This window comes from Diabrotica undecimpunctata, chromosome 1 (genome assembly GCF_040954645.1).
Source record: "Diabrotica undecimpunctata isolate CICGRU chromosome 1, icDiaUnde3, whole genome shotgun sequence".
Lineage (NCBI taxonomy): Eukaryota > Metazoa > Arthropoda > Insecta > Coleoptera > Chrysomelidae > Diabrotica > Diabrotica undecimpunctata.
The window spans coordinates 16,804,805-16,831,237 of NC_092803.1; the positions used below are offsets into that span (position 1 = coordinate 16,804,805).

General features: G+C 33.8%; 2 protein-coding genes across 7 annotated transcripts in view; both read left to right on the forward strand.

Annotated features, from left to right (window-relative positions):
- The window catches only part of tutl (immunoglobulin superfamily member turtle), a 500,395-nt gene that overhangs the window by 176,653 nt on the left and 297,309 nt on the right, over positions 1–26,433 (forward strand). For all 6 annotated transcript variants that reach the window (XM_072537593.1, XM_072537564.1, XM_072537584.1 and 3 more), the window contains exon 2: positions 16,096–16,133. The gene's annotated coding sequence lies outside the window, so the exon portion shown is untranslated. The remainder of the gene's footprint in view (positions 1–16,095; positions 16,134–26,433) is intronic.
- LOC140432523 (uncharacterized) lies at positions 25,041–26,285 on the forward strand. Its single transcript, XM_072520505.1, has one exon. It carries the CDS (start codon positions 25,041–25,043, stop codon positions 26,283–26,285), a length of 1,245 nt encoding a protein of 414 aa, XP_072376606.1.

A 26,433-nucleotide genomic window follows, 5' to 3' on the forward strand; every position in this document is an offset into this window, starting at 1 on the left:
CATAACATAATATTTGGATTTCTTTGTTCTCCATTCTGTAGCCATGACCTTTACGACTGCTTGTATTATTTCCTCCTTTATTATATTAAAGAGAAATGGGCTTAACGAGTCACCCTGTCTGACCCCGCTTTGTACTGGCATACACTGTGTTAGTTTTCCATTTATCTTTGCCTGTATTCGATTATGGAATTAGATGTTTTCGATGGTTTGTACATCTTCGACTTGGATGCGATCGAAAGCCTTTGTCAGGTCTATAAAACATAGATATGCTGGTTTATTGTACTCGATGGCCTTTTCTGTGATTAGTCTTAGTACAAATACGGCGTCTACGCAGGATCTTACGGATCTAAATCCTTGTTGTTCATCTGATAAAGTTGTTAGTTTATTGATTTTGTTGGTTAGAACTTTTGTGTTAAGCTTAAGTGCGGTGTTCAGTAGACTTATACCTCTATAATTGTTGGGGTCTTCTTTATCTCCTTTCTTGAACATTGGTATCATTATGCTGTTTCTCCATGCTTCTGGTATCTTGCAGTGCAATATTAGATTTTGTATAAGTTTTGTCATGTCTAGGGTTATACTTTCTCCTCCGTGCTTTAGAAGCTCGTTGGTTATCCGTCTGGTCCTAGTGACTTTATTTTTTTGAGTTTTGTGTGTGTGTGTGTTTTGTTTTATGGCAGTGGAACTAAGCCAATTAGCCAGTGCATTTTTTTGAGTTAATTTATGGCTATTTCTACTTTCTGAAAACTAACTTCTATTTCATGTCTTAATTCAGGTATGTTATTGAATTGATTATTATTTTCCTTTCCTTTAAACAATTCCGTCGGGAATCTTTCCCATTCATTTGCTGGTATGTTATTGTATTCCTTCAATTCTGCCATTTCTTTCCGTTGGTTTCTTATGAATCTCCATATTTGTTTTTGTGTACCGTAGAAGTCGCTTTCCATCCTTTTTGTAAACTGGTCCAGTGTTCATTTTTTGTTCTTCTTACCAACTGATTTGTTTCATTTCGTATTGTTCTATAGGTGTCTCGGGATTCTGGAGTATTTGATGTTTTGTACTTCGTGTAGGCCTCTCATTTATCTATACATTTTTCTTTTATTTCTTTTCTGAACCATGGTGTATTGTTGTTGTTTCTTTTGTTCAGTATGACTTTGCGTTTTCCTGGAGCTTCTGTTGCTCGAAGCTGTTCTTAGCTCGATGAAGCTTATTCATTGTACTCTAGAAGCTAAAGAACTCATTGATCTTTATCATTACAATATTATTGATAAAGAATATAGAACTTGGTAAAGAAGCAGAAATTATATCAAATTGTGAAATGGAGATCATTGTACGTTCCATGTACCGACATTAATTAATTTTCTGAGGTTTGATTTCTGTGGACCAGTACCTGAATTTCCATACGATGCTTAATCCCTAATATTCGCGTGATCGGTGTCCAATTTCGCACTCCTTGACCCGGTCGATAACCTGGTCCAGGATCATTTCCTACGTTCATTATCTTGGTACTGCCGGTCACTGCTGTCCTCCGTCAGGAATATTTAACTACCTTTCGGTCGAAGTGAGAGAAGGGAAGGATAAATGGTGATTAGATGGAATGCAGGATTGGACCTGTTTTGTCCTAGGGGAGCTTAAGAGAGAAACAGTAGCTGGCGTAGGGGCAGGATTGCCAAGCCCTGAATTAGTCTGTCTGGGAACTGTAAAAGAGTACTACACGTTACCCCGTTATTTATTGTCTTAAAATAAGAAAGTTTCCGGGGGTTGGCTTTATATCATATTCGTTAAAAAGCTCTACAATGAAGGAAAAAGCTCCACTGTGATTTATATGTTTAATAAAATATTAAAATTAAACATCCAAATGGATTAAAATTGTTCAGAACTGTCGTATTTGGTATTACCACTGACCAACCCAGATCAGAGTGTAGCTTCTAGTATTCCCGGAAAGTTAATCGTTAAACATCGACAATATGTCCTTTCAATTTATAATTTTAAGCATTTAATATGTAATTTAAACATATGCACTATTTAATGATGAGGTTAGGTATTTAGCAAGTAGTTCTAAGTTCACTAAAACTGGTCTGATAAGACCAAAACTGTTCGTTTTGAATAATTTGAACAATTGTAATCTATTTGGATTTTTAATTTTTAATGTTTTCTTAGACACATACCAATTACACTGAAGGTTTTTACTTCATTTTAAAGCTCTATAATTTATTACTAAATACGGTACTACTGGACTAGCTGTACAAATGCTTTGTGCAATTGATGGCAAAAAATCAAATTAATATTTTACTTCGGCAATAAATAATAATTCCATAAACTGTATAACGGCTATTATTCAACTAGAACAGCTTCCTGAATGTAATAGATATTCTCCGATTTTATTATACAATGTTTAATTAAGCATTTAATGCAAAACCCGGAGCCTGAAATTCTTGCATTAATTTTGAAGAGCGAGGGGCAATTAATAGCTGATTATTTTGTAAATTCTAAAATAAATAGTACGGAAATTGCTCTACCGCCAATTTTGTTCTCGTTGGCTAGCCGTAGAGTAAATCAAAAGCTTCTCTGGTGGTTGATGTAATTGTTCTTGAACAGCGGTCACGGGTTTTAATTTAAACAAACCTGTCATATTATACACTAGGAATAACTGTAATGTTGCGATGATATACTCGTATTAATATTATTATTTTGGTATATCGATTAAGGAATTTTTGTCCTCTGTTTAAAATATGTGTTCATATCCTCTTATCCTCTGTGCTTTTTATTTACACTATGTCGTAATTAAGTATCTTCATCATCTACATGCAACAGAAGATATCAAACAAGAACTACACAAGTGGGTCACAAGAAACGAAACTTCATTAATGCTAAACATAGTATTACAGAAGAGCCCGTAAATATGTTCTTTGTTGACCTTGAACCATCAGACAATAACCAAGATATTTATAGAATTCAGAAATTACTACACTGCAATATACAAATTGATCCACCCATAAAAAACTAAATCATCATCCAAATGATATAGACATTCAAAAACATATTGCAATAGACCATATGTATGACTGAAATTTGGAGAGCAGCACAGTACAGCAAGCTGTAAAAAGAACAAAAACACACCACTCACATGTATTTGATGTGGAGGAGTTCACCGAGCTAATTATAAAGGACGCGAATATTTTCGTAATTTAAATAGAAATAAAAATAACGCACAAACTACCAATCATCATCAAAATATATCACAAGCACGTAACAGAAGCTGTATACCTAATACAGTAAGACCAAATGTAAGCTATGGTAATTTAGCAAATACTACACAACCTCCTGCTCCTTCAGATAACCAAGATATATCACATCACTTCAAAATATATCACAAGCACGTAACAGAAGCTGTATACCTAATACAGTAAGACCAAATGTAAGCTATGGTAATTTAGCAAATACTACACAACCTCCTGCTCCTTCAGATAACCAAGATTCAAACTCTTTCTACTAATAGCTGAATGGAACTCCAATATTATTAAGTAACACACATTTTTGAGTAACACCAAGTTATCTGAAGACTAAAGTGACGTTAACCAACAGACCAGTAACATGGACACGTGATTCTCTCACTGGAGGAGACCACATCACGCCAGAATCAAGAGGCAGGGACTAAACTCATCACATTAACATAGAATACATTTTTTTTATTCTGCTTGTTAATTTATTAGTTATAATAAAAAAATATATTTACTCTATGTAGTAATTTATTGTTAAATATTATATTTGAGGACCTTCCAGGTGTTGTAATGATTACATAATTGAATCAGTGGGAGGAGAAAGTGGACATATTGGCTATGTAAATAAGGAATCATAAAATATCTTGCATCCAGAAATGTTCTCATCCAAGTAGGGTGCAAATTTCAATAGATGTTCTAATTTCTTTTTCTTAATCGGAACTCTGACTTGAGGATAGACCAAGTGAACAGATAGTGACTCTACTTTGGTGCGTGTAGAAACATGAATGTATGGTGAACAATTCCATCAATAAATTCATGAGCAACAATTTGACCTTTTGCCTGATAGTTACAAAAAAAGTGCATGAACTTGCTGATAGAAAAAGAAACTTTGTTTTTTGGGAATATGCCTACTTAGTGATCCGTGTGATAACATTTCTTTTGTAATATCTAGTCCACCAGGACTTATAATCTTTGATAATACTATTATCATTCTCGATCAGATGGACAGTGAAACTTCTTTTAATACTAGCAGTTATAATGAGTTATACATACCCTTTTAATGTGTAAATCCTATCAGCCTTTTTTATTATTCTCTTTGCTACAGCAAAATTACGGTCACAAGGCATGAACGAGTGACTACGAATAGGGTAGTACTGGTTCACCGTTTCAAATCTTCTGAGGTCTCTTAAGGCTCTGGCTAACCTTAATACTGTGTGGTTTTTGTTTTGACCTCCAGCTCCATCGAAGAAAATGTGAAAGTGTTTCACTTCCTCAGATACATATGTTTTAATATAATCCATTATGAAGGAACACACCTCGTTAGGGCTCTTTTTGCATAATCCTTCGTGATATACGTAGAAGTAGCTTTTACCGGTTTTAAGATCGTGCATGTTAAACACACTGACTGTAAGTTGAATTAGATAAAATGTATCTTGGATAGGTGTTACTGGTAAGCACATTCCTCCTACCGATGGATCCACTTGGTAAGAGCCTATAAGTAATTTATTTTAGCAAAAAACGTTGATAAACGTACATGCACCATTGTTTTTAGGTTTCTTCCTTATTTTCCAATTCTTCACCTCTGTCCAGTCTACTATATCCAAGTCGTTGATGTTCTACTGGACTTTGCATCTAAATATTTGCGATACAAAAATTCAACGTTGGCGATTGCCATGATAAGGGCTTCACTGTCTTCTGCTACATCAAAAAGTTTCGCTGCGTTTCGTATTTCGGTGCAACTTCAAATATTTTTCAATGGGGAAGTTTGTTTTCTCTGCTGCAGTATTCTACATGTATTTAGTGTTACATGTTGTAACGTTATAAATGTCACATCTTTATTAATTTATATTTAACTAATTAGTTTATTTTAATTTTTTTATTATTTATTAATTACTTACCCCCAGTTTCGTTTTTACTATTTTTTCTTCAAAAAGTAGTTGGCGCCCTCTGTCTTTCTTTTCTCTCTCTTTCTGTCCTGTAGAATAAATATTCGCCCTCTCTCTCTTTCTGTCCGGTAGACTAAATATTCTGTTCTATGTTGATAGAAGTGCTAATTCCATCATAGGCATACGTCCTATGTCATCTGTGCGAACATCATTTTAGTCTCCCTACTTCTCTAGTAGTGGGAATATAATTTTTTGCCTGTTTCTGAAATTTATAAAAGAAGGCAAAAATTATTATAAGCTTCATTTTATGGTCTGTAGAATTCTCTTGGGGTAAGTACTTTCATTGTAATATATATTCTATAATTCTGACAGCATTTTCAAAATTCGTAACCCCACTTCTTTCGAAAGCACGTTTTTCGATTATATGTATATAGGAATCGTAACAAAATTTAGCTAAGTTCAATAGTAATTCTATTTCGTTTTATCGTTGCCATCTGCTATTTGTTTAATTGTACTTTGGTAAAATGTCAAGGAAGGTAAACCTCTTTTGATGTTTCTCTAATACAAGTTGTTCCTTATATTTTAGTTTATTGAAGATTTTATTGGCTGTATTATTGGTTTTATTGGCCTTATTGGAGAATTTATGGAATAACTGCAGCTCAGGAGGACCTAACCATCTAATTGGGATACCACACAATCAACCATCGATGCCATAAATATCGCCAAATTTATATATTGTAAAGCTTGATTATTTTTTTTTTATTTTTAAATAAATATGATTAGTTAAATAATTGTTTTATTTGCTATCAGCTAAGGGTTCATGGTTTAATTCCTAGTTTAAGACAAGACGAATTCACACTTGAGATACTGAGCTAGGCGAAGCATAGACGATAAGCTTCCATGGTTGATTGAGGTATTATTTTTGTAATAGCATTTCAATTATGTTTGGTAGTCTTATCGCTACAATGTTCTTGTGTTTTTCTGGTAAATACTGCCGCGGTAAATAAAAGCAAGTTTCTGTAGCCTGTAAATAAGTTTTATTTGGTTATTTATTATTTAAACGTTTTGGCTTTAATAAGTTTTTCTTAATTATCTCTATCATATAATTGGGGCACATACTTCATTTGGCACTACCAAGCTTCAATCATGTTAAGGATTGAACTTCCGAGTAGTTATGATTTTAGAAACAAACATACGATACGATCCTCTGATCCCTGAAATATTAGGAATCTGTACCGACAACGTTGGGCGTAGCTTCGAACTGTTTAATATAGAGTATTTATGTTAAATACCTCTTCCACCAGTCGAGATTCCACACATTTTGTAAAGTCATCCGTTTTCTATTGTAGTTCAGTTTGCAAATTCATACCTCTGCGTGCATTGTTGAGTGGGCTTCGGACTAGAGGTGGCCTTAGTTATAACTGATTCGATTCAATGTTTATTTTTCGTCGTGAAAGCGCATTGGGAATCTCGGGAATTTCCTGTGAACGTTTATTAGTATGACATACTAATACGTTTGCTCTCCATAAAGCTGATATTGCAAAACTGTTGCAAATTATGTCTTCCTTTAAAAACTATTTTTTTATTAAATAAGTGATGGATTCGACCGTTACTTGATGAAAATTCATTTTATATAACAATAAAACACACACAAAATTTATTACAATATCTTATCACAACAGCTGTTTCGGCAGAGTGCCTTTCTTAAGTGATATATTTTTGGTATGTGTTTACACTTTATAGTTTTTATCTGAATAGGTTGAAGAACGGAGAACTGTTTCTCTTAAGTTGGTCATTCAGAATTATGTTTGTATTTTTTAATTTGTTAATTTCCATAGATACTAATAAAATAAAAATAGCTTGAGGCCTTTATTTTCGATGTGAAAAATTTGAAATTCGTCATTAAAAGAATGAGTATGATCTAGAAGGTGAAGTGCGTATGTAGAATCTGTTTCTTGAAACCCTTTTATGTTCTGCTATACATTTGTTAAAATTTCTCCTAGTTTGACCGATGTAAGTTTTTGGGCAGTCGCCACATTTAAGTTTGTATTTTTTTATTGCTAGATTAAGCTTCCAGACTGTCATTAATTTCTTTCTTAAATATAATAAATAAGCGACAAATATAGTATAGTGCTATGAAGATAATATCGTAACTATCGTTTTGTTAAGAATCGAGCCCTGTTGTATTATAACTAGTGTTCTAAATTATGAAAAACTACTCTTAGAACACCGGTACACAATTGTCTGGAAGGCTCCGTTGTTCAGTACCTACTGGTAGATTATGGGAGGGGTCGTTCGTAGAGGTGAGAAACACAAAAAAGAATAAATGCAAACAACAAAAAAGAAATAGGGAAGAGAATAACTCTTTAAACAAGAAAGGGTCACACTATTTTTAAATGTTTGAATCCCAAAAAACAGAAATGTGATATTTATAAAGCACAGAAAAAAATAAATATCATTAAATAAAAGATAATAAAATTCACTTAACCAAAATATATTCAAAAATAACAAAAATTACACAACAAATAAAGTAGTTAAATGTCATGTCAATTATAACAAGTATTATAATTATACTACAGATATATCAAACATATCACATGTCATTAAATTTATTATTAAACATGAGAACTAATCTACGTCCTCTTTGCAGTGAATTAACTGTGCAAATAAAACAAAACATAATATTAAACGGTAGGCACGAAAAAGAAAGATAAAAAAATTTACTATTTCGTTAATCCATTTTGATTTAAACATGTTTAATAGAGCCGTGAACTTTATGAACAGTTGATGCTACTTCACCAACAACGACAGTTTCATTTCTAAAAATGATACGAGCCGTTCACCGTGCTTCGAAGGGTACGTAAAGCCGTCGGTTCCCCTGGGCTAGTGTGCATCGACACTAGCTATATGAAACAGGGTTAAAGATGCCATTGGCGCCGGAACAATCCGAAAGGATCTCCCCGGCAAAAAAAGCCATACCATATTATTACTATTAGTTGATGCTACAGTAACTACAGAATTATCCATCCGACATGTGTAACCGTTACTTGTGATCTGTGGATATGGCATAGTCATAAATACCTTTAGGTTCTTTTACTGTCCGGAAGGGACAATTTTTTGTTACTGCATAGTCATAAGTACCTCTAGGTATCTTTTTAAACTCTTTTACTGTCCGGAGTGGACAATTCTTTGTTAGTCTATTTTCTCTAACCATCCCTGTTGCTTCATAACCATTCTCTTTTAAATAATAAAGAGTATCGATGGATGTGAATAGATTATCAAAATAAAAATGGTATAGCAAAGATCTAGTTTCCTCGGGCATCTCTTGAATGAGCTGCAATAACGGAGCTGTTGCTTTACCAAATTTTTCTTGATGCTCTCGATTAGAGTTTGGCATATTTCCCCGATAAACCTCAAAATTGATAAGGTAACCGTTATTGGAATTAAGACACCAGGCTTTATATCCAAACCAGATGGGTTTCCCTCGAATATACTGCTTACATCCGTAAGTATTCTATCATGCTTTCATCAATGGCAATTTTTTGATCCGGATATAATGTCTTAGAAAGTTAGTTTTTATCTTATTTATAAGAGGTCTGAGTTTAGTCAGTTTATCGTTGGATTCAAAAAGAGTTATTGGCACAATGTGCGAATCTCATAATCTGAATAAATCTGTCACGATGCATGGAATTATAAACGGCTGTGTTTCGCATATCATTTCCAGAATCCCAGTATATGTTTTCTGATGGCTTTGTATCATAACCAGAAACTATAAAAATTGCTAAAAAGCATTTCATTTTTTGAGTTGTAATTTTTATGCTTGAACAATTTTTGAATTGAGCGTATCGAGTAGCCTCAACACAAAGTAACTGTATGATATCACCAGTAATGAGAAGCTCGAACAGGTCCACTGGTGACATATTTGCATACTTCGAGAAATTTGAAATTGGAAATATGTTTCGATTTGTAATTTCGGGTAAGTCACCGTTTTTTAATCAGTTTAACATTTTTTTTTATTTTTACCAGATTAGAGTCTTTATGTGCAATATTTTCAGTATTTTCATAATCGTCTGTACCGATTCGTTCCCCCACTATTAAATACTATTTCTGCAGAAGCTTGCCTGATAAATTGTTTAGTCCACCACCAGATTCATTTCCAGATTCTTCTCAGTTTTCTGGGGGTTCTATATAAACCCGATCAACTGTTTCATTGTCAAAATTCTCCCAAAATGAATGAGATCTGTAATTTCTTGTACCGTCAATCTGTAACAAAAACTAAAACATTTCTCTGGATGCGCGTACCGTAAAAGACTAGCGTGCCGTATAAGTTAAATGGACAAAAACACAAAATTTATAAACACTGTGTATATCTAGTCCTTCTTTTTTACATGCATAAATGTTATTAACTTATCACATAAACTAAATTTTTGCACATATATAAAATAAACTCCCAATAAGGATACAAATGGAACAACCTAGAAAACACAACCAGTTACAAATAGATTCCCAATTAGGGCATAACCTGGGACAAACTGAGACTAAGAGACTAAACTTGGACTAACCGTGGATTTACTTGGATCTACTTCAAATTTACACTTGGACCATACTAAAACCAATATTGGACCCTAATTAAATGAGAAAATAACTATATCAAATAGCGAAATAACAGAAGGTAAAATAGAAAGAAATACGAAAGGTAACAAAAAATATCTTAAACTTTGACAGAGGTCTTCCAACACACAATATCGAACTTCACTATGAACACTTCAGAACACAACTGTGGGGGCCTTGTAACTGGATCCCTACATTCGAGGGTTGGAAATCTTTTGATTCCAAGCCTTACTTCAAAGGACTTGTGAGTGGATGTATCTCCATAGGTTTGGTTCTTCAGTGACCGTTGAAGGATAAGGATTGTTGATGTGAGCAAATATAGCTCCAGAGAAGTAAAATCACCTTTAGTTTATCGACTTATAATTAACTATTTTTAGAGTAAAGAAGCCTCAATACGGCCGTAGCTGACAGTACAATATCAAATAATTCTTTCTTTATCACACGTAAAAGAGAAAACCGTATTTATGAGAAAAATGCCCGATTTCGGCGTAGAGAAATATTTTATATATGAATTGAGAGTGTTTTAAAATGCACATGCCTCAAGGGCGGTGTGTGAGAACGAACTGATAAAATAATACTTGGTGCGTAAAAGTGACGATTACCCCTCTTGTATTTAGGTGTGAAAACTATTTAAGAGGCTGTGGTGCCAATCAGTCGGGTATCCCGAGCAAACTTGATATTAGTGAATATTTTACTTATTCTACACTAAGAAAAGTGTAAAGAACTATATTTTTATTTTATATTTTAAAATGATATGTTCATTTCTGGAACAACAACATCATTTCATATCCAACAATTCATAATTTCAAAATATAGCACCTTATTGCCAGACTTTTCCGCAATCCTGTACATGCGGCTGTAAAGGATGCAAAAAGAAGACATTTACCAACAAGAGAAACCAAAACATGAATGATGGTTAAAATTGTTAGATAAACATATGGTTATAATTAAATGACTGCCGATAGAATATTTTATGCAAGATGGAATGCAGAAGAAAAAAAAAATTGAAGCACGGAAAAACATGTATGGGAGGAGAAATCTGAAATTGTCTAAGCCAGATTAGATCTGATTTGTCTATATAACTGAATGTTTATTAACAGAATTAATAACGTGAACAATAAACGAATCAAAAGAATCGAATACTGAATCAATACCACGGATCCGAATCACCACAAGGAATCATTTCGCCCATTTCTACAGCTCGGACTATTAGTTCAATTATCTTGCACCAGGATTAGAATTAAACATAATTTCAGCTATTTTACAGAAGCACAGAAACTTCGGTGTTCGTTTACTCGAATTAACGAACATTTTATCTCCGAAATAGTATGCGCGTGTGGAACGTAACAAGCCCATAAATATGTATACCGTTACGGGACCATTAGGAGCATAAAACAGGAATGTGTGGATATTTTGCGTGTGCCTGGACCCAGTAGCGGCTCGGGGATATAAAAAATGTATTGAATTTTCGACAGATAAAAAAGGCTTGTGCAATATATGGAAAATCTTTAAGATAATCGTAAAGATCGGAATCTTTCACTGTTAGACCACAGAAATTAGCAAATAAAAAGAATTTATCGCCAACCGTCATTAAAGGCATTCCTTATTGTACTCATTTGTAGCAGTAAAGTAACACTTTATTGTACTGAAAGAAGAAGAACTTTATCTATCGCAAATATTAATTAAGTTGATTGACATTGAATGGCAGTAATCGATTATATATTTTAATGAACTTAAATTTTATCTTAGGTTAAATAAACAACTGACACATTAATTAATTTAATTTGTATAACGTATGAAAAAAGATACCTCAAATAAAAAAAAACATCAATTTTCATTGATTACAACCGTGAATATTGCTACTTTTATAAATTTGAATTTATGAATTCAGTTTTTGAAATATTAATTCGTATTTAAATACATTATAATTGCGCATTATGCGTGGCTTTATGTAATAATAATGTATAAGGGTGTATGCATGTTTCATTATTTACCTCTAATGAGACCGATGATTATATTGTAGTTTCTAAAATACCCTCATCTTTTTGGTCACAAGGTATAGATGTTTTGCACGTTTCTACTGCAACATTTTTCGATATTCTCGAGTTTTTTTTGTATTAACTTGTTTTATTATTGCTCAATTATACTTATTTTAATTACATCATCTGTCATACAGTAAATTGTTTGAAATTATATTACACCCCTGTTGACGCATGCATATACTCGTATGTATAAACGTGCAATCATTCGCTATTGTAGTATTTCCTATCTAAGTCAGCTTTTATCGTTACACCTTTATAAAATAACGTAATCGCTCATTTTCATGTGTGTTCTAAAACGAAACGGCGCAAGAAATAAGCGGTTTTAAATCCGTGTATTGCATTTTGTTGGATATGAAAGATTACGGCACCGGCGACACATGCAAACCATTACTTTTGCCTTCGTGCCCTCTTTGAGACTGAGAAAATACTTTCGTGGTTCGAGCTCTAATATATCAACCGCACATGACAAGTGCAGAGAGAGTACAAAGGATTTTTCCAAAGAGTGTATTTTAAGCTTCATGGTGAGTGGCTTGCTATGGGATTTCCCGGGAAACATGCTTCTTCAACGTTTTGTTATGCAAAAACTTTTAGCTACATAGTAATTTAAAATAAAAACCTAACAGTAAAAATCGAATGCACGATAAAATGTTATAGACATAAAACTGATAAGAACGTTTACTTGTTTTCTACGTTTATGCAACAACACATCTTCATTGAACTATACGTTGTGAAAAATCCAGTTTTTATTGCAATATTTTATTTAGCGGGTAGGTACTCCACAATTCCAGTGAAGGACATACCTACTTTAGCGATGCCTCCCTGACATACACAAGCCTTAATTCTTTCTCAACTCCTGTACTGGAGAGAAATTATGTCCTCAAACTATTCCTTCCCAATACCGACTATATCCTACCAATTTCCCAAACCAACTTACCAAACCGCCTGGCAAGCGTAGTGTTTAAATATCAAAACTTTCTCATCATGAACAGACATTCACGAAAAGAGCACTCCAGTACCAGGCAGCTTGCTTGTTACCAACCAAGATAGCGGTAGAATTCAAGGACAGCTGGTGAAGGGTGCGAAAAATCCCTGGGCTATAGGAGGCTACCAACAACGACGAACACTACGTTACACATATAATATAAGAAAATTTTCGACATATGAGAAAATGACGGAACTGGAGGAAGAACTCAAACAGGTTAAATGGGATATTATAGGAACTAAAGGAGTCAAAACAAGAGGTGAAGATCAGGTAAAACTAAAATCAGGCAACATATTCTACTACAAAGGGGAAACAGACTCTAAAACTTGAAGAATCTTCTCTTCTTCATCAAGCATTTTTCATCCACTCATGAATGTAGGTCTCTCCCAATTTCTTTCATCTTTCTCCATTTTTCGCCAATCTAACCCACCGTTTGCTTGCCACTGCCATTACCCATCTCTTTTAAGGTCTTCTCATGCTTCTTGTTGTCCTCCTTGGTCTCCATTCCAGGATTTTCCGTGTCCATCTCTTATCATCATATCTGGCTATGTAACCGGCCTAACGCCATTTCATTTTTGTAATTTATTCCACGACATCCCTGATCTTCGTCTGATCTAGGTGTTTTTAATCTATCTCAGTATCTCAGTGATATTCCAAGCATTTTTCGTTCCATTGCCCTTTGCATTGTGACTAGTTTTTTAGCAGATTTCCTGGTAAGAGCTACGGTCTAAAACTCGTAGGTACAAACTGGTAGTATGCATGTGTTATACATCATTTTATTAAAGTTTATAGGAATGGAGGTGTTTTCCAAAATGCTAGTTTACCGAAAGAGACCCATGTCGATTGTGTTCTTCTTTTAATTTCAGAAAATTAGCCCCTTAAGACATATGTAATACCTAAACTTGATTTTAGCCCAAAGAACAGGCAGGTTTTAGATCAGGATATGACACAAATGACCAAATCTCCGTGTTTTATCCCAAAGGCAAAACATCACTAGCAAAACATCACTAGACATACTAGGCAAAACATCACTAGACATACGATGAAAATGAAGAATCCATATAAAGTGGCCACATGGAATGTAACAACTTTATATGAAGCTGGTAAGTTGAGAAATCTACTCTCTGAAATGAACAGACTAAACATTACTATATAACTAATAACTAATAACTAATAAACGCACAAAAAGAAAAATAACCAAGCCAAAGAATCCTGGCTTGAGAATTTATGTAAAGAAATATAAGACCTCTAAAAAAAGCATGACAGTTTCAACCTCCACAAGAAACTTAAATATACTGCCGGAATTAGAAAACAGAAAAATGCTCACATACGTGATCGCAAACAACAGTGCAAAGAATGGGAGAGATACATCACTGACCTTTTTGACGATACTTCTAGAGAAAATGCTCCAAATACTTCCTGTGACAACCAGTTAGACAGAGGTCCCAGTATACTGAATTCGGAAGTCAAAAAGGCAATACAGCAAGCTAAAAACAATAAGGCACCTGGACCAGATCAAATCCCTGCTGAGCTACTTAAACTTTTGGATAAGGAAAGCATTGCCTGCTTAACCACTTTCTTCAACAAAATTTACAACGAAGGAAAAATACCAGATGATTGGTTAGAGTCACTGTTTATAACATTACCAAAGAAAAGCAGGCCCACCAAATGCAGCGATTTAAGACTAGTTTGACTAGTTTGATGAGTCACACACTGAAGATACTCTTACGAATTATACAAAACCGAGTATTCCTTCTATGCGAAAGTAGGATGGGTAATAAGCAATTTGGATTTAGAAACGGTCTAGGAACTAGAGAGGCACTATTCTGTATGCGCGTTCTATTACAAAAAAGTTGTGAATTCCGAAAGAATGTTTTATGTTTGTTTAATCGACTTCGAGAAGGCGTTCGACAGAGTACAACACGATACACTTTTCGATTGCCTACGGGCAGCAGGACTTGACCACTATTATATAAGACTGCTAAAATACTTATATTACAATCAAGTAGCCTCTATTCAAATTGAAGACAGTCCGACTGAAAAAATATCTATCAAACGTGGAGTACGGCAGGGTTGTGTTTTGTCACCCATATTTTTAATCTGTACTATGAAGAAATCTTTAGGGAGGCTTTGGATGAGAGACAAGAGGGAGTAAGACTAGGTGGAGAAGTAATCAACAATATTAGATACGCTGACGATACAGCCATTCTTGCAGAAAATTTACAAGATCTCCAAACATTACTAAATCTAGTCAGTGAAGCAAGTTATCGGAGAGGCCTAAAAATCAACATTTCAAAGACAAAGTGGATGGCAGTTGGAAAGATCAATATAGATCAAGGTCTGATTTCTCTTAATGGAGAGGAGATCGAAAGGGTAAATCATTTCAAATACCTTGGCAGCTGGTTAAATGTAAATTGTGACTCTGATGAAGAGATAATAACCAGGATCGAAATATCACGTAAGGCTTTTATGACCTGGAAACCAGTTTTATGCAACAGAAACCTGTTGATGAATATTCGTAAAAAGGTCCTGAAATGTTATGTGTGGTCCATCATATTGTTTGGTTGTGAGACATGGACGTTAAAAACCACAATGCTAAACAAGTTAGAAGCATTCGAATTGTGGTGCTATAGACGAATCCTAAAGATATCGTGGGTTTCGCACACTTCCAATGAAGATGTTCTTTAAATGATCAATTCAGAACGTCTGCTCATAAACACCATAAAGAGGAGAAAAACAGAATACTTCGGCCATATAATTAGAGGACCTAAATACCATCTACTTCGCCTTATAATACAAGGAAAAGTGGAAGGAAAGAGATGGATTGGTCGAAAGAAACTTTCATGGCTGCGTAATATTAGACAATGGTGTGGTTCCACAGTAGAAGAATTATTTCGCGCAGCAGCCGACATAGAAAGGTTTCAGGAAATTGTAAACATGATGACGGCCAACTTCTGAATACGGACACGGCACCCAAAGAAGAGAAGAAGAAGGATAAAAAGGACCAGATAGAAAGGAGAGAGGCAAGAACTAAGGGAGGCCTGCGTTCAGCAGTGAACAATTTAGGCTTTTTAGATAGATTAAAATTTTTTAATATTTTTCCCATGCGAATTCTACAAAATTCTACAAAAAAAAGCAAATATATTGTTTAATTTAGTTCATCCTATTACATTCACCCTATACATTTACAGTCATGTCTTAAGTCTCTAGACTTTTCCTGTTTTCCCAACATACAAAAAAGATTAACTCCCAAATTATCGCTGCTATCTGTCAAGAGCGATTTCCTTAAACATCGCACGGGAATAACCACACGACAAACACGTGTTGACATCACTAATCCCGTTTCTTTTTTTCAGGTGTTACCAGAGGAACAAATCTGCTTCAGATGTGCACGGTAAGTTGATTAATGACGAAGGGGATATGTATTGGGTTGACAATTTAATTACGGGAATATGTGACGTTGGAACTGGAAAGGTGTTGGGAATGGTTAGTGTAAATGTCGAGGTATTGAATGTGATTGATACCCTTTTGTTGTAGTCTTAAAGGGTGAAAAAATGTTTACAAGTAAATTCACTCGACTAGACTCGTTACATTTATTAATTAAAGAGACTGATATTGTGTTATACACATCCACATAAAAAATAAAAGAGTTATTTGGGAGTTTCAGGAGTAAGTCGTTACACGGCCTTCTTAGAGGGACTATAAAATTTTATTTACTTAGTATTTGACAAATTTACCTTTATACGTGGATCTAAGAGGATCTTACTGTGGAAGAGATCACTATTTTCTTTTAGCTAATTTTTTGTGCCCCTTTAAACAATACTACAAACAGAACACCGAAAGTGAGAGAAACAATACTACACAGTACAAAACGGAGAGATATAAATTGCACCTTTTATTCTAACCAAGTGTTAAACATCTTTTTTAATATAGATTAGAAAAGGAACTAAATGAGATGGAAAGAAATATGGATGTAGAACAAGAATACAACAACCTCAAAACAATAATAAAAAATTGCTTATGAAGTATTATTAACAGAGAACAACGACAAAAAACACCACGAACCACCATGGATGACAGAAAACTTAAAAGAAATGATACAAGAAAAAAACAAAATATATAAGAAATGGCTAATAAATAAAACATCTAGCAATAGAGTAATATATCAGAGGAAAAACGGAGAAGTGCGCAATCAAATAATAGAAGCAAAAAACAATTTCTGGGAACAAAAATGTGTCCAAGTTGAAAATTTAATTGGTGGTTCTCAGACTACGGAAGCATAGAGAACTATCACTAATCTAAAGAAAAACACCCTTACTCCATAAGCAACTTAATTCCTGTAGAAAAGTGGGAAAATCACTATAAAAATTTATTCCAAGAGACCAAATTGGAATATATGGAAAAGGAATACAGTATAATAACATTAATACTACTAACAATAAGTTCCGTACTGCGTTAATTCAAATGAAAAACGGGAGGACCTGGCAATATAACTGTAGAGTTACTTAAAGCAGGAGACTACTCCACTCCTAATAGAACGAATAACTTTTCTAATGAATCAATGCTGCCAATAAATTAAAGTACCATCTGAATGGAAAACCGCTCACCAAGTGTCCATCTTTAAAAAGGGTAATCGAAAAGATCCTAACTGCTACAGAGGATTAAGTGTCCTACCTACTTTCGGGAGATTGTTTGGAAAGATAATAAATGGAAAAATACAAGATGATGTAGGACATCTAATTAGCATAGACCAAAGTGGATTTACGCCTGGTAGATCTTGCACTGATAACTTGTTCAAAAATTAATAGAAAAAGGAATAGCGGTTGGTACCGAAGTACATCTAGCCTTCATCGACCTAGAAAAGGTGTATGATACAGTTCCAAGACTTAAATTGTGGCAAGCTTTACAACAACTCGGCATTAGTCCATACCTTTTACGAATAATCACAGAAGTAGACAAGATCACTACCTACCAGTAGGGAGGAAATAGCGTAGGAGCAGAGGAGCACGGAGCACCTGCATACACCTGTCCCTAATTTGCATACACCTGCCCTAATTTGCATACAGCTGTCCCTAATTTGCATACACCTGCCCTAATTTGCATACAGCTGTCCCTAATTTGCATACACCTGTACCTAATTTGCATACACCTGCCCTAATTTGCATACAGCTGTCCCTAATTTGCATACACCTGTCCCTAATTTGAATGTGCTCCCTAATTCGCATACACCTGTCCCTAATTTGAATGTGCTCCCTAATTTGCATACACCTGCCCTAATTTGCATACAGCTGTCCCTAATTTGCATACACCTGCCCTAATTTGCATACAGCTGTCCCTAATTTGCATACACCTGCCCTAATTTGCATACAGCTGTCCCTAATTTGCATACACCTGTACCTAATTTGCATACACCTGCCCTAATTTGCATACAGCTGTCCCTAATTTGCATACACCTGTCCCTAATTTGAATGTGCTCCCTAATTTGCATACACCTGTCCCTAATTTGAATGTGCTCCCTAATTTGCATACACCTGTCCCTAATTTGAATGTGCTCCCTAATTTGCATACACCTGTCCCTAATTTGAATGTGCTCCCTAATTTGCATACACCTGTCCCTAATTTGAATGTGCTCCCTAATTTGCATACACCTGTCCCTAATTTGAATGTGCTCCCTAATTTGAATGTGCTCCCTAATTTGCATACAGCTGTCCCTAATTTGAATGTGCTCCCTAATTTGCATACACCTGTCCATAATTTGCACACAGGTGCTGCTAATTTGCATACAGCTTTGCATGTGCTCGCTAATTTGCGTACACCTCCCACCCTAGATATGTGAACACATGTAAAGGGGTATAAGAAGTCTTGTATTGTGTGTGTTATTTAGTTTTTAACAATGAGTGGTAAAGTGCAGATGCCTAACGTGTTTTTAAGTGAACGTCGATTTTACTTAAACCCATCAAATACCAAATATGTGTCCATCTGTTTAGCCCACGAATTTAACTTTGAACCAAGTGTTATAATCAGTGGATACAAACATGATTGTGTCTTATTCAGTCAAACCGATTGGATCAAATTTTTATCCCATAAAAATGTGATCGATAATTTTATGGCGGGAAATCACCAACAACCAATTAAAGATGGAGATTTTCTGCTAGAATTCATGCAGCTTCCATGCATGTTAGTTGTAAAAATTATCAAAGGTGATTCACAGATCATGTTGGGTGCTAATTCAATAACATCAATATGGAAAATACTACCGCTTCTTAATTACCATTTAGAAACCCTAAAGAAGGAAGAATTTACCAACTCCTTAGAAATATTAAAGCTGGGGGTGGATTCCAACAACCCGATTGAATCCGGGCTTAAGATTATGGAGCCCATTAAGAATATAAATAAGACGACTTATGGTATAGCTTTAGAGTTACTCTATAGATACCCTGGACTATTCAATGGTCAAATTTAACGAAAATGTTCGTATTCACTACGTTGAAGCCAATTGTCCATGCAGAACCAGATACTGGGAATTCATGGTTGCTGACAGAATGAGGTTCCGACGTAGGATAGATGAAACTGCTAAAATTATTAATCCTGTACTAGATATAAGACATAGAAATAAAATACAATCATAAAAAGTTTTTTTATTTGTTTCACTAATATTAGGACAAATTTTGATAAGGAACTTTGTAATATATAGAACAAAAATAAAAAACAATTTTAAAAAATATATTTTAATTTATTACATTGTTTTAATTTATTACATTATTTTTGTTAATCCAAGAATTATGAGAACTATTCATTCCCATCCATTTTACATATACCTTGTTGCCTTTCCTCCTCAACACCTTCTCCACTAAATAAATATCAGGAAACCGGGTTTTTTGTAATTCTTCACTGTAAAAAGCACCTTGAATTTCTTCTTTTCGTGAATCTTCCAACAAATAAGTTACTGGATTGGTTTGCTTAACTTTTCTTATTCTAAAAATCTCATTTGTCCAGTTGGGCAAATAACCCTTAGTAAACAAACTCCTATGTTTTGAAATTCGGACGTAATCACCAACTTTTAATTTATGTTTCCTGGGATCAATGGTTTTAAGGTAATTATAGGCAGTTATATTCCCAGCATTTTTTTCATTGACTTGGCTAGGTGCGAAACCTGTAGTTAAATGTTTAGTATTATTGTATTTTTTTACAATATCAGAAAGATTGGTTACCCATTTATAAGACCCTTGTAAACTAAACTGCTTCCACAACATTGATTTTATGGTTCTTATTACTCTTTCCGCGATACTTGCCTTTAGATTGGAAAATGTACTATAGTGGTTAATATTGTGTGATTTCATAAGAGAGTTAAAATTGGAATTGTAAAATTCAGTTCCCAAATCTGTTTGAAGGTTTTTTGGAAATGTTTTCATTTGATTCAAAATTTTTTCCATTGCTTTTGTTATCTCAATTCCCGTTTTTCGTTTAACAGGTTCTGCCCACACAAATTTGCTAAATGCATTTATAACAACAAGAATATATTGGTATCCCTTATTCACTTTGGCATAAGGAATCATTACGGCTAAATCTGCTTGAACCAAATCATTTAACCCTTTTATGATTACATGTCTTCTTCTATAATTTTTTCTCGCTGGTCTATGTATCTCTTCAATTACTTGACTTTTAGACATTTTTTTCTAAAGGACATTGGATAGTTATATGCACCAATACGTTGGGATGAGTGCCTAATTGAAATGAAATCTTATCACCTTTCTGAAAAGTTTTACCTATTAATTCATGGTATTTATACTGTACAGAATTTAATATTACTGGAGCGTCAAATGCATAATGTTGTATGCTCTCTATTTTTCCATTTACGGAGAAGACATAAGCTGTTCCACCATTTTCAAGAACGTAGTATTCTTTATTCAAATTTAATTTTTTTTCTCCTCTTAGTGTTAAAACGAATTTACTGTAAAATGTAGAAGCGTCGCAAACAAAATATAGTTTACTCGGTCTTGATAAATTTTTACATGATTTTAAAAAATGGTTACCAAATTTACTTACAGGCATTTTGATAATTATATCTACACTTTTGTGTTTATATATCTTTTTCTAAAGGACACTGGAGAATAAAGTCTACAATTATTAAAGGTAAATTAGTTAACTTGAATTGAATTGTATCTCCCTTTTTTATTTGAACACCAACCAATTCATTCAATTTATATGTTTTAGAATTAATTTTAACAAACCCATCGAAATAAAGTACTTTCAAAACGGATTCAATTTTACAACTAAACGGAAATGGAAAAGTGGTCTCCATGTTTTCCAAAATATAATAATTTTTATTAATTTTTAAATTTTCATGTCCTCTTATACGATAAAAACATTTGCTAAAAAAAGTTTCTGGATTAGCTGTAAAATATAAGGGTACCGAAATGTCATCACTACAAGTTTTTGACTCGGATAAAAAGTGAGTTCCGAAACGATTTATTGGCATTATTGTATTATTCCACCTTCTCGAAGTTCTTCAATTATAGATATAATTTCATTCACGTGTCCGTCGTTTCCCGCAGCTTGTGATGCGATTAATAACCTTAATCTATCTATTATTTCATTAAAATTATCAAAGTATTTATACTCTAATGGCTTCCCACTATATTTTCTGAAAAGTGCACCACCCCTTTTTTTATAATGTTTAGCTAAATTTCGGGTAACAGGTCCCTGCGCTAAATTTCCAGGAAGTGAACTTAAACGAACTCTAGATGGTTGTGGTCTCGTTTCCAAAGCTGGTTTAATAATAAAATTATATTTATCCTTTATTTTTGACGGAATACTTTTTATAGGTAAGTCAGGATTATTGTTTCTATATATCGCATTTGTTCTACGTAAAATATCAATATATTCATTAACATCTGTTTTTTTAAACGATACTGGATTCGTTTTAAATAAAAGCTCGTAGAGCCCTGGAGTTCCCTTGTATCTTATATTATTGATAATAAGATCCGCGCCATCAAAATCAATTAGAGAATTTCCAATAGAAAATTTTTCAGTTTCCAAATCATGGTAAACTCCTAAATCATGGTCAAAATTACCTTTTGTGTCTTCAATGTTAGCTTTAATATATTTCTTTGGTAAAGGTGATGTATAATTCTCATAAAATTGATTCATTATATCTGGATTTGTAATCATTTGATTAAATTCTCTAAGCGTATCCTCAAAATACCGATTAATATCCTCATCCGTGGTATTAGTTTGTCCTTCTGACTCAAAAGTTTCTTCTGGTTGTCTTTCCCTTGGAATAATAGATTCATCACCAAAGTTGGTAGGTGTTTTTGATCCCCCAGGAAGTACACTCGTATTTGGAGAAGAAAATGCTAAGCGATAATTGGATTTTCGCATTTTGTAGTCTTTTGGTGTACTCAACTTGATTGGTTTATCAAACGAATATTGTGGTTCTTGTTTAATAGACGGAACAGTTTCCAGTTTATGTAAAAGTTCATTAAGTGGTTGTGTAATAGGTTTATAATTTTTTTCTAAAGCAGATTGAGACTGAGCTATGTCATGTTTTAAACTACGATACTTCTTCTTCAACGCTTGTCGTGATAAAAGCAGTTTTCGCGTAACTTTAGGATCCATTGTGTACTAGGAATGTTAGTTTAAAGCCTTATATACCTATCGAACCCATACCGATATCGACCCATTGATTTGGGAGAGTCTTTATCAATGACAAGAAATCCATATCTGTCTTTCCAACATAATGAGCACAAATCTTTAAATTGTTGGAAAGTCATGTCTATATTAACGTGATCGTCAAAAATATGTTTTAAATTTGTAAAGTCTTGTTGGAAAACTACAAGTAAATTAGAATTATCTCTAATTAATTGTTTTGGAATAGCACTGTATGTTTGACATAAATAAAAGCAATCTATATTTTTATGTCTCCCATAACAAAAATACCTTTGTACAATTTTTTGATCACACGATGGAATATCATCAAAAATAACTATTGAATTTTCTTTAATATCATCAGGAGATGGTACATTATTGGGATCATTATATCCTTCAAAGCCAATTTCTTTTATTGGCTCAACCAAGTTTCGCAAATATACATACTTTGGTTGATACAACGACTTGGAATATAAATATATATTCTCAAATCTTAGACCATTTGGATGCTCAATTAAAGACAATAATACATTCGTCTTGCCACAACCACTTGGTCCAACAACTAAAAACCTTCTGTTGCCACCAAAAAGATAACCATGTTTTACATGTTGTTCCTCTGTAACCTCATCATGGTTAGAAATAGGAAGAGAGAGTTTCTGCTTTTCAATCTTCATTAATAAAATGTTTTTAAAACTTTGGGGTATATATAGCCCATCTACTATATATATAAGTGAGACACCATGAAAAAAAAGATTCAAGGGCATATAAAAAGAAAAGGGCGTGGATTATTAAACAAAATTATAAATAAGCTTCCATTAGAACTCCATCTTCCAGGATATTCATATTGTGGACCAGGAACCCGTTTACAACAAAGATTAGAGCGGGGAGATAAGGGAATTAATAAACTAGACGAGGCTTGTAAACACCACGATATTGCATACTCTACAAGTACTGATTTATCAACCAGACACAAGGCGGATCAGATTTTAGAAAACAAAGCTTGGGATATTGTAAAATCTAAAGACACACCGTTTGGACAGAAGGCAGCTGCTTGGTTTGTTACAACAGCTATGAAAGGAAAACGTAAGTTGGGAATGGGTCTAAGACGCAAAAAAGGTGGTTCTCTTCGTAAAAGAATAAATAAGAAAAAAAGGATCATTAAAACACCAAAGAAAGGTGGATTCCTTCCCCTACTTCTCCCACTAATCGGTGCTTTATCTGCTGTTGGGGGCCTTGGTACTACTATTTACAAGACCATTGGAGATGCGAAAGCTAATCGAATTAGTCTTGAAGAACAAAAACGCCATAATCTAGCCATGGAACAGAAAGGCAAAGGATTATATCTAAGACCTTATAAGGGCTATGGATTATACTTGAAGCCTTATTCAAAAAACTAAATCTTCCTCATCATGCTTTAACAAGTACTGATATAATAAAGCATGGTAAAGCTCTTCCTTTGTTTAGAGGTGTGTATATGAGAAATAATATGCCAAAAAAAATTCATAAAAACGAGTGTGGTGTTATAAATTTAGATTCTAATCGAGGAGTCGGAACCCACTGGGTAGCTTATGCAAAATCTAAGTCTAACGTAATTTACTTTGATTCTTATGGAGACTTACCCCCTCCAAAAAGCGTAATAAAGTATTTTTTAAGTAATGGCGATGTAAAAATATATTACAATTATGATAAAATCCAAAACGACTCATACAGGTGTGGTCATTACTCCTTAGATTTTCTATACAACTACTATAAATAGCAAACATTGATTGTTTACGTTTTAAAACAATGTCTTTCAACTTTACGCTTACTGGGAACGCTTCAAATCTGAGTTATAGTTTTAATCCTCCGATTTACCTTGAAGATGAATTCGATTACGAAATTGGGGTAACTAGTTTTTATAGTTTTAATAGTATTCCAAATATCGATGAAAACAATAACATTTTTCTCTGGAATATACGAAATGTTACTTATACCTATAAATTACCAAAGGGGTCTTATGAATTAGATGATATTACAAAACTTATAAAAGAAAACATGAAAAAGAGAGATAGTGATGCGACTATAGAAATTACTCCACAGTTATCATCCTCCAAAGTTATAATTAATAGTAATAGAGAAATTTCATTTCTTCCCGCGAATTCTATTGGGAAATTATTTGGATTTAAATCAGGGCTACTAGCAGCAAACCAGATACATATCTCAGACAACCCAGTGGAGATTTGGGGTGCAAACGCATTATGTATTGACTGTAACATAGCATCAGGATCCTATTTAAACGGAAATCCAGTTCACATTATCCATCAGTTCTTCCCAACCGTACCAACTGGGTATAAAATAGTTGAGGTACCCCAAAATATTTTGTATTATCCAGTGAGTATTAAAACAATCTCTAACCTTACAGTAAAAATTATCAACCAAGCAGGTAAACTTGTTGACTTTGGAGGGGAGGAGGTTACTGTAAATCTACATCTTAGAAAACGTATATAATGGTTTTAGTTTTTTCTCGCGAACCAAAAACATATATAAAGAGATTACCTTCTACAAAAATAACTCCATCTCTACCAAAATCATATAAAAGGAGATTACCTTTTAAACAAATAACTCCATCTAATCGTCGCTTTCTTCAATCGTTAGGATTTAAAGTCTTGGTATAATGGAAATTCTTCACGTTACTGGTCAACCTTTTAATGATAACACTATTGAAGATTATCAGTTCCACACTTATCAACCATACATTCCTGGAAAATTGGGATACAATGATGAAATCCGTATTTCAGTACAAGATTTGGATAGTTTGACGTTTCCAGCAAATAGTTTCCTCTATATTGAGGGCAAATTAGCCACACATGACAATAAAACACCAACCAAAATAAAATTTATTAATAATAGTATAGCTTACTTGTTTCGTGAAATACGTTTTGAATTAAATGGGGTAATAATTGACTCAGTACGTGATGTAGGATTAGTATCAAGTATTAAAAACTATCTTAGCCTTAACGAAAATCAAAGCTTGCTATTGGAAAATGCTGGTTGGTTTCCAAAAATGAGTAGAATGGAAAATAATAGTGAAGTCCCTAAAAACAATGTTTTGGTGGATTCAAATGGAAACTTTAATGTGTGTATACCTTTAAGATTATTATCCGGATTCTTTGAAGATTTTAGAAAAATTATTATGAACATGAAACAAGAATTGATACTTATTCGATCAAATGATGATATTGATGCAGTAGTAAGCGAAGATGAGACTGAGCGTCCAAAAATTGACATTACTAAATTATATTGGGAGGTACCACATGTAACTCCTAGTATTCGAGAACAGTTGCGACTAAACAAAATTTCACATACAAACCAAGAACTACCTATTAAATTTCGAAGTTGGCAAATGATTGAATATCCAGCCCTAAATAACTCTACACGTCACACATGGTCAGTGCGGACTAGTACCAAAATAGAAACTCCACGACACATTGTTGTTGCTTTTCAAAATAACAGAAAATCAAAATTAACAAAAGATATGAGTAAATTTGATCATTGCACTTTAAAGAATATTAAAGTGTTTTTAAATTCTGAGAGGTATCCCTATAATGATCTTCAACTAGATTTTAAGACTAATAGGTTTGCCAAACTATATGAAATGTTTGCCAATTTCCAGGAGAGTTATTATCACATGACCTTAAACCAACCCATATTTAATCCAATTGACTTTAAAACAATTGCTCCACTTATACACATTGACTGCTCTCGTCAAAAAGAAGTAATTCAATCCGGATCTGTTGTGCTTCGTATAGAATTTGAGACAGATGAACCAACAACCTCTGATATCTCAGCCTATTGTCTAATACTTCACGAGAAAGAATTCACATATAACCCTCTAACAAAAATTGTGAAACAATTGTAAAATATTTATATTATACAAAACAGGTGAATGCAAATTAGGGAGCACCTGTATGCAAATTAATGAGCACCTGAAAATTGGGGAGTTTATTTTAAATAGGGAGCAGCTGTATGCAAAGAGCAGGTACAGGTGTTGTAAAATTGTATCTAAT

Coding starts and splice junctions, on each gene's coding strand:
- LOC140432523 (XM_072520505.1), top strand. CDS start 25,041: ATGGAAATTCTTCACGTTACTGGTCAACCTTTTAATGATAACACTATT.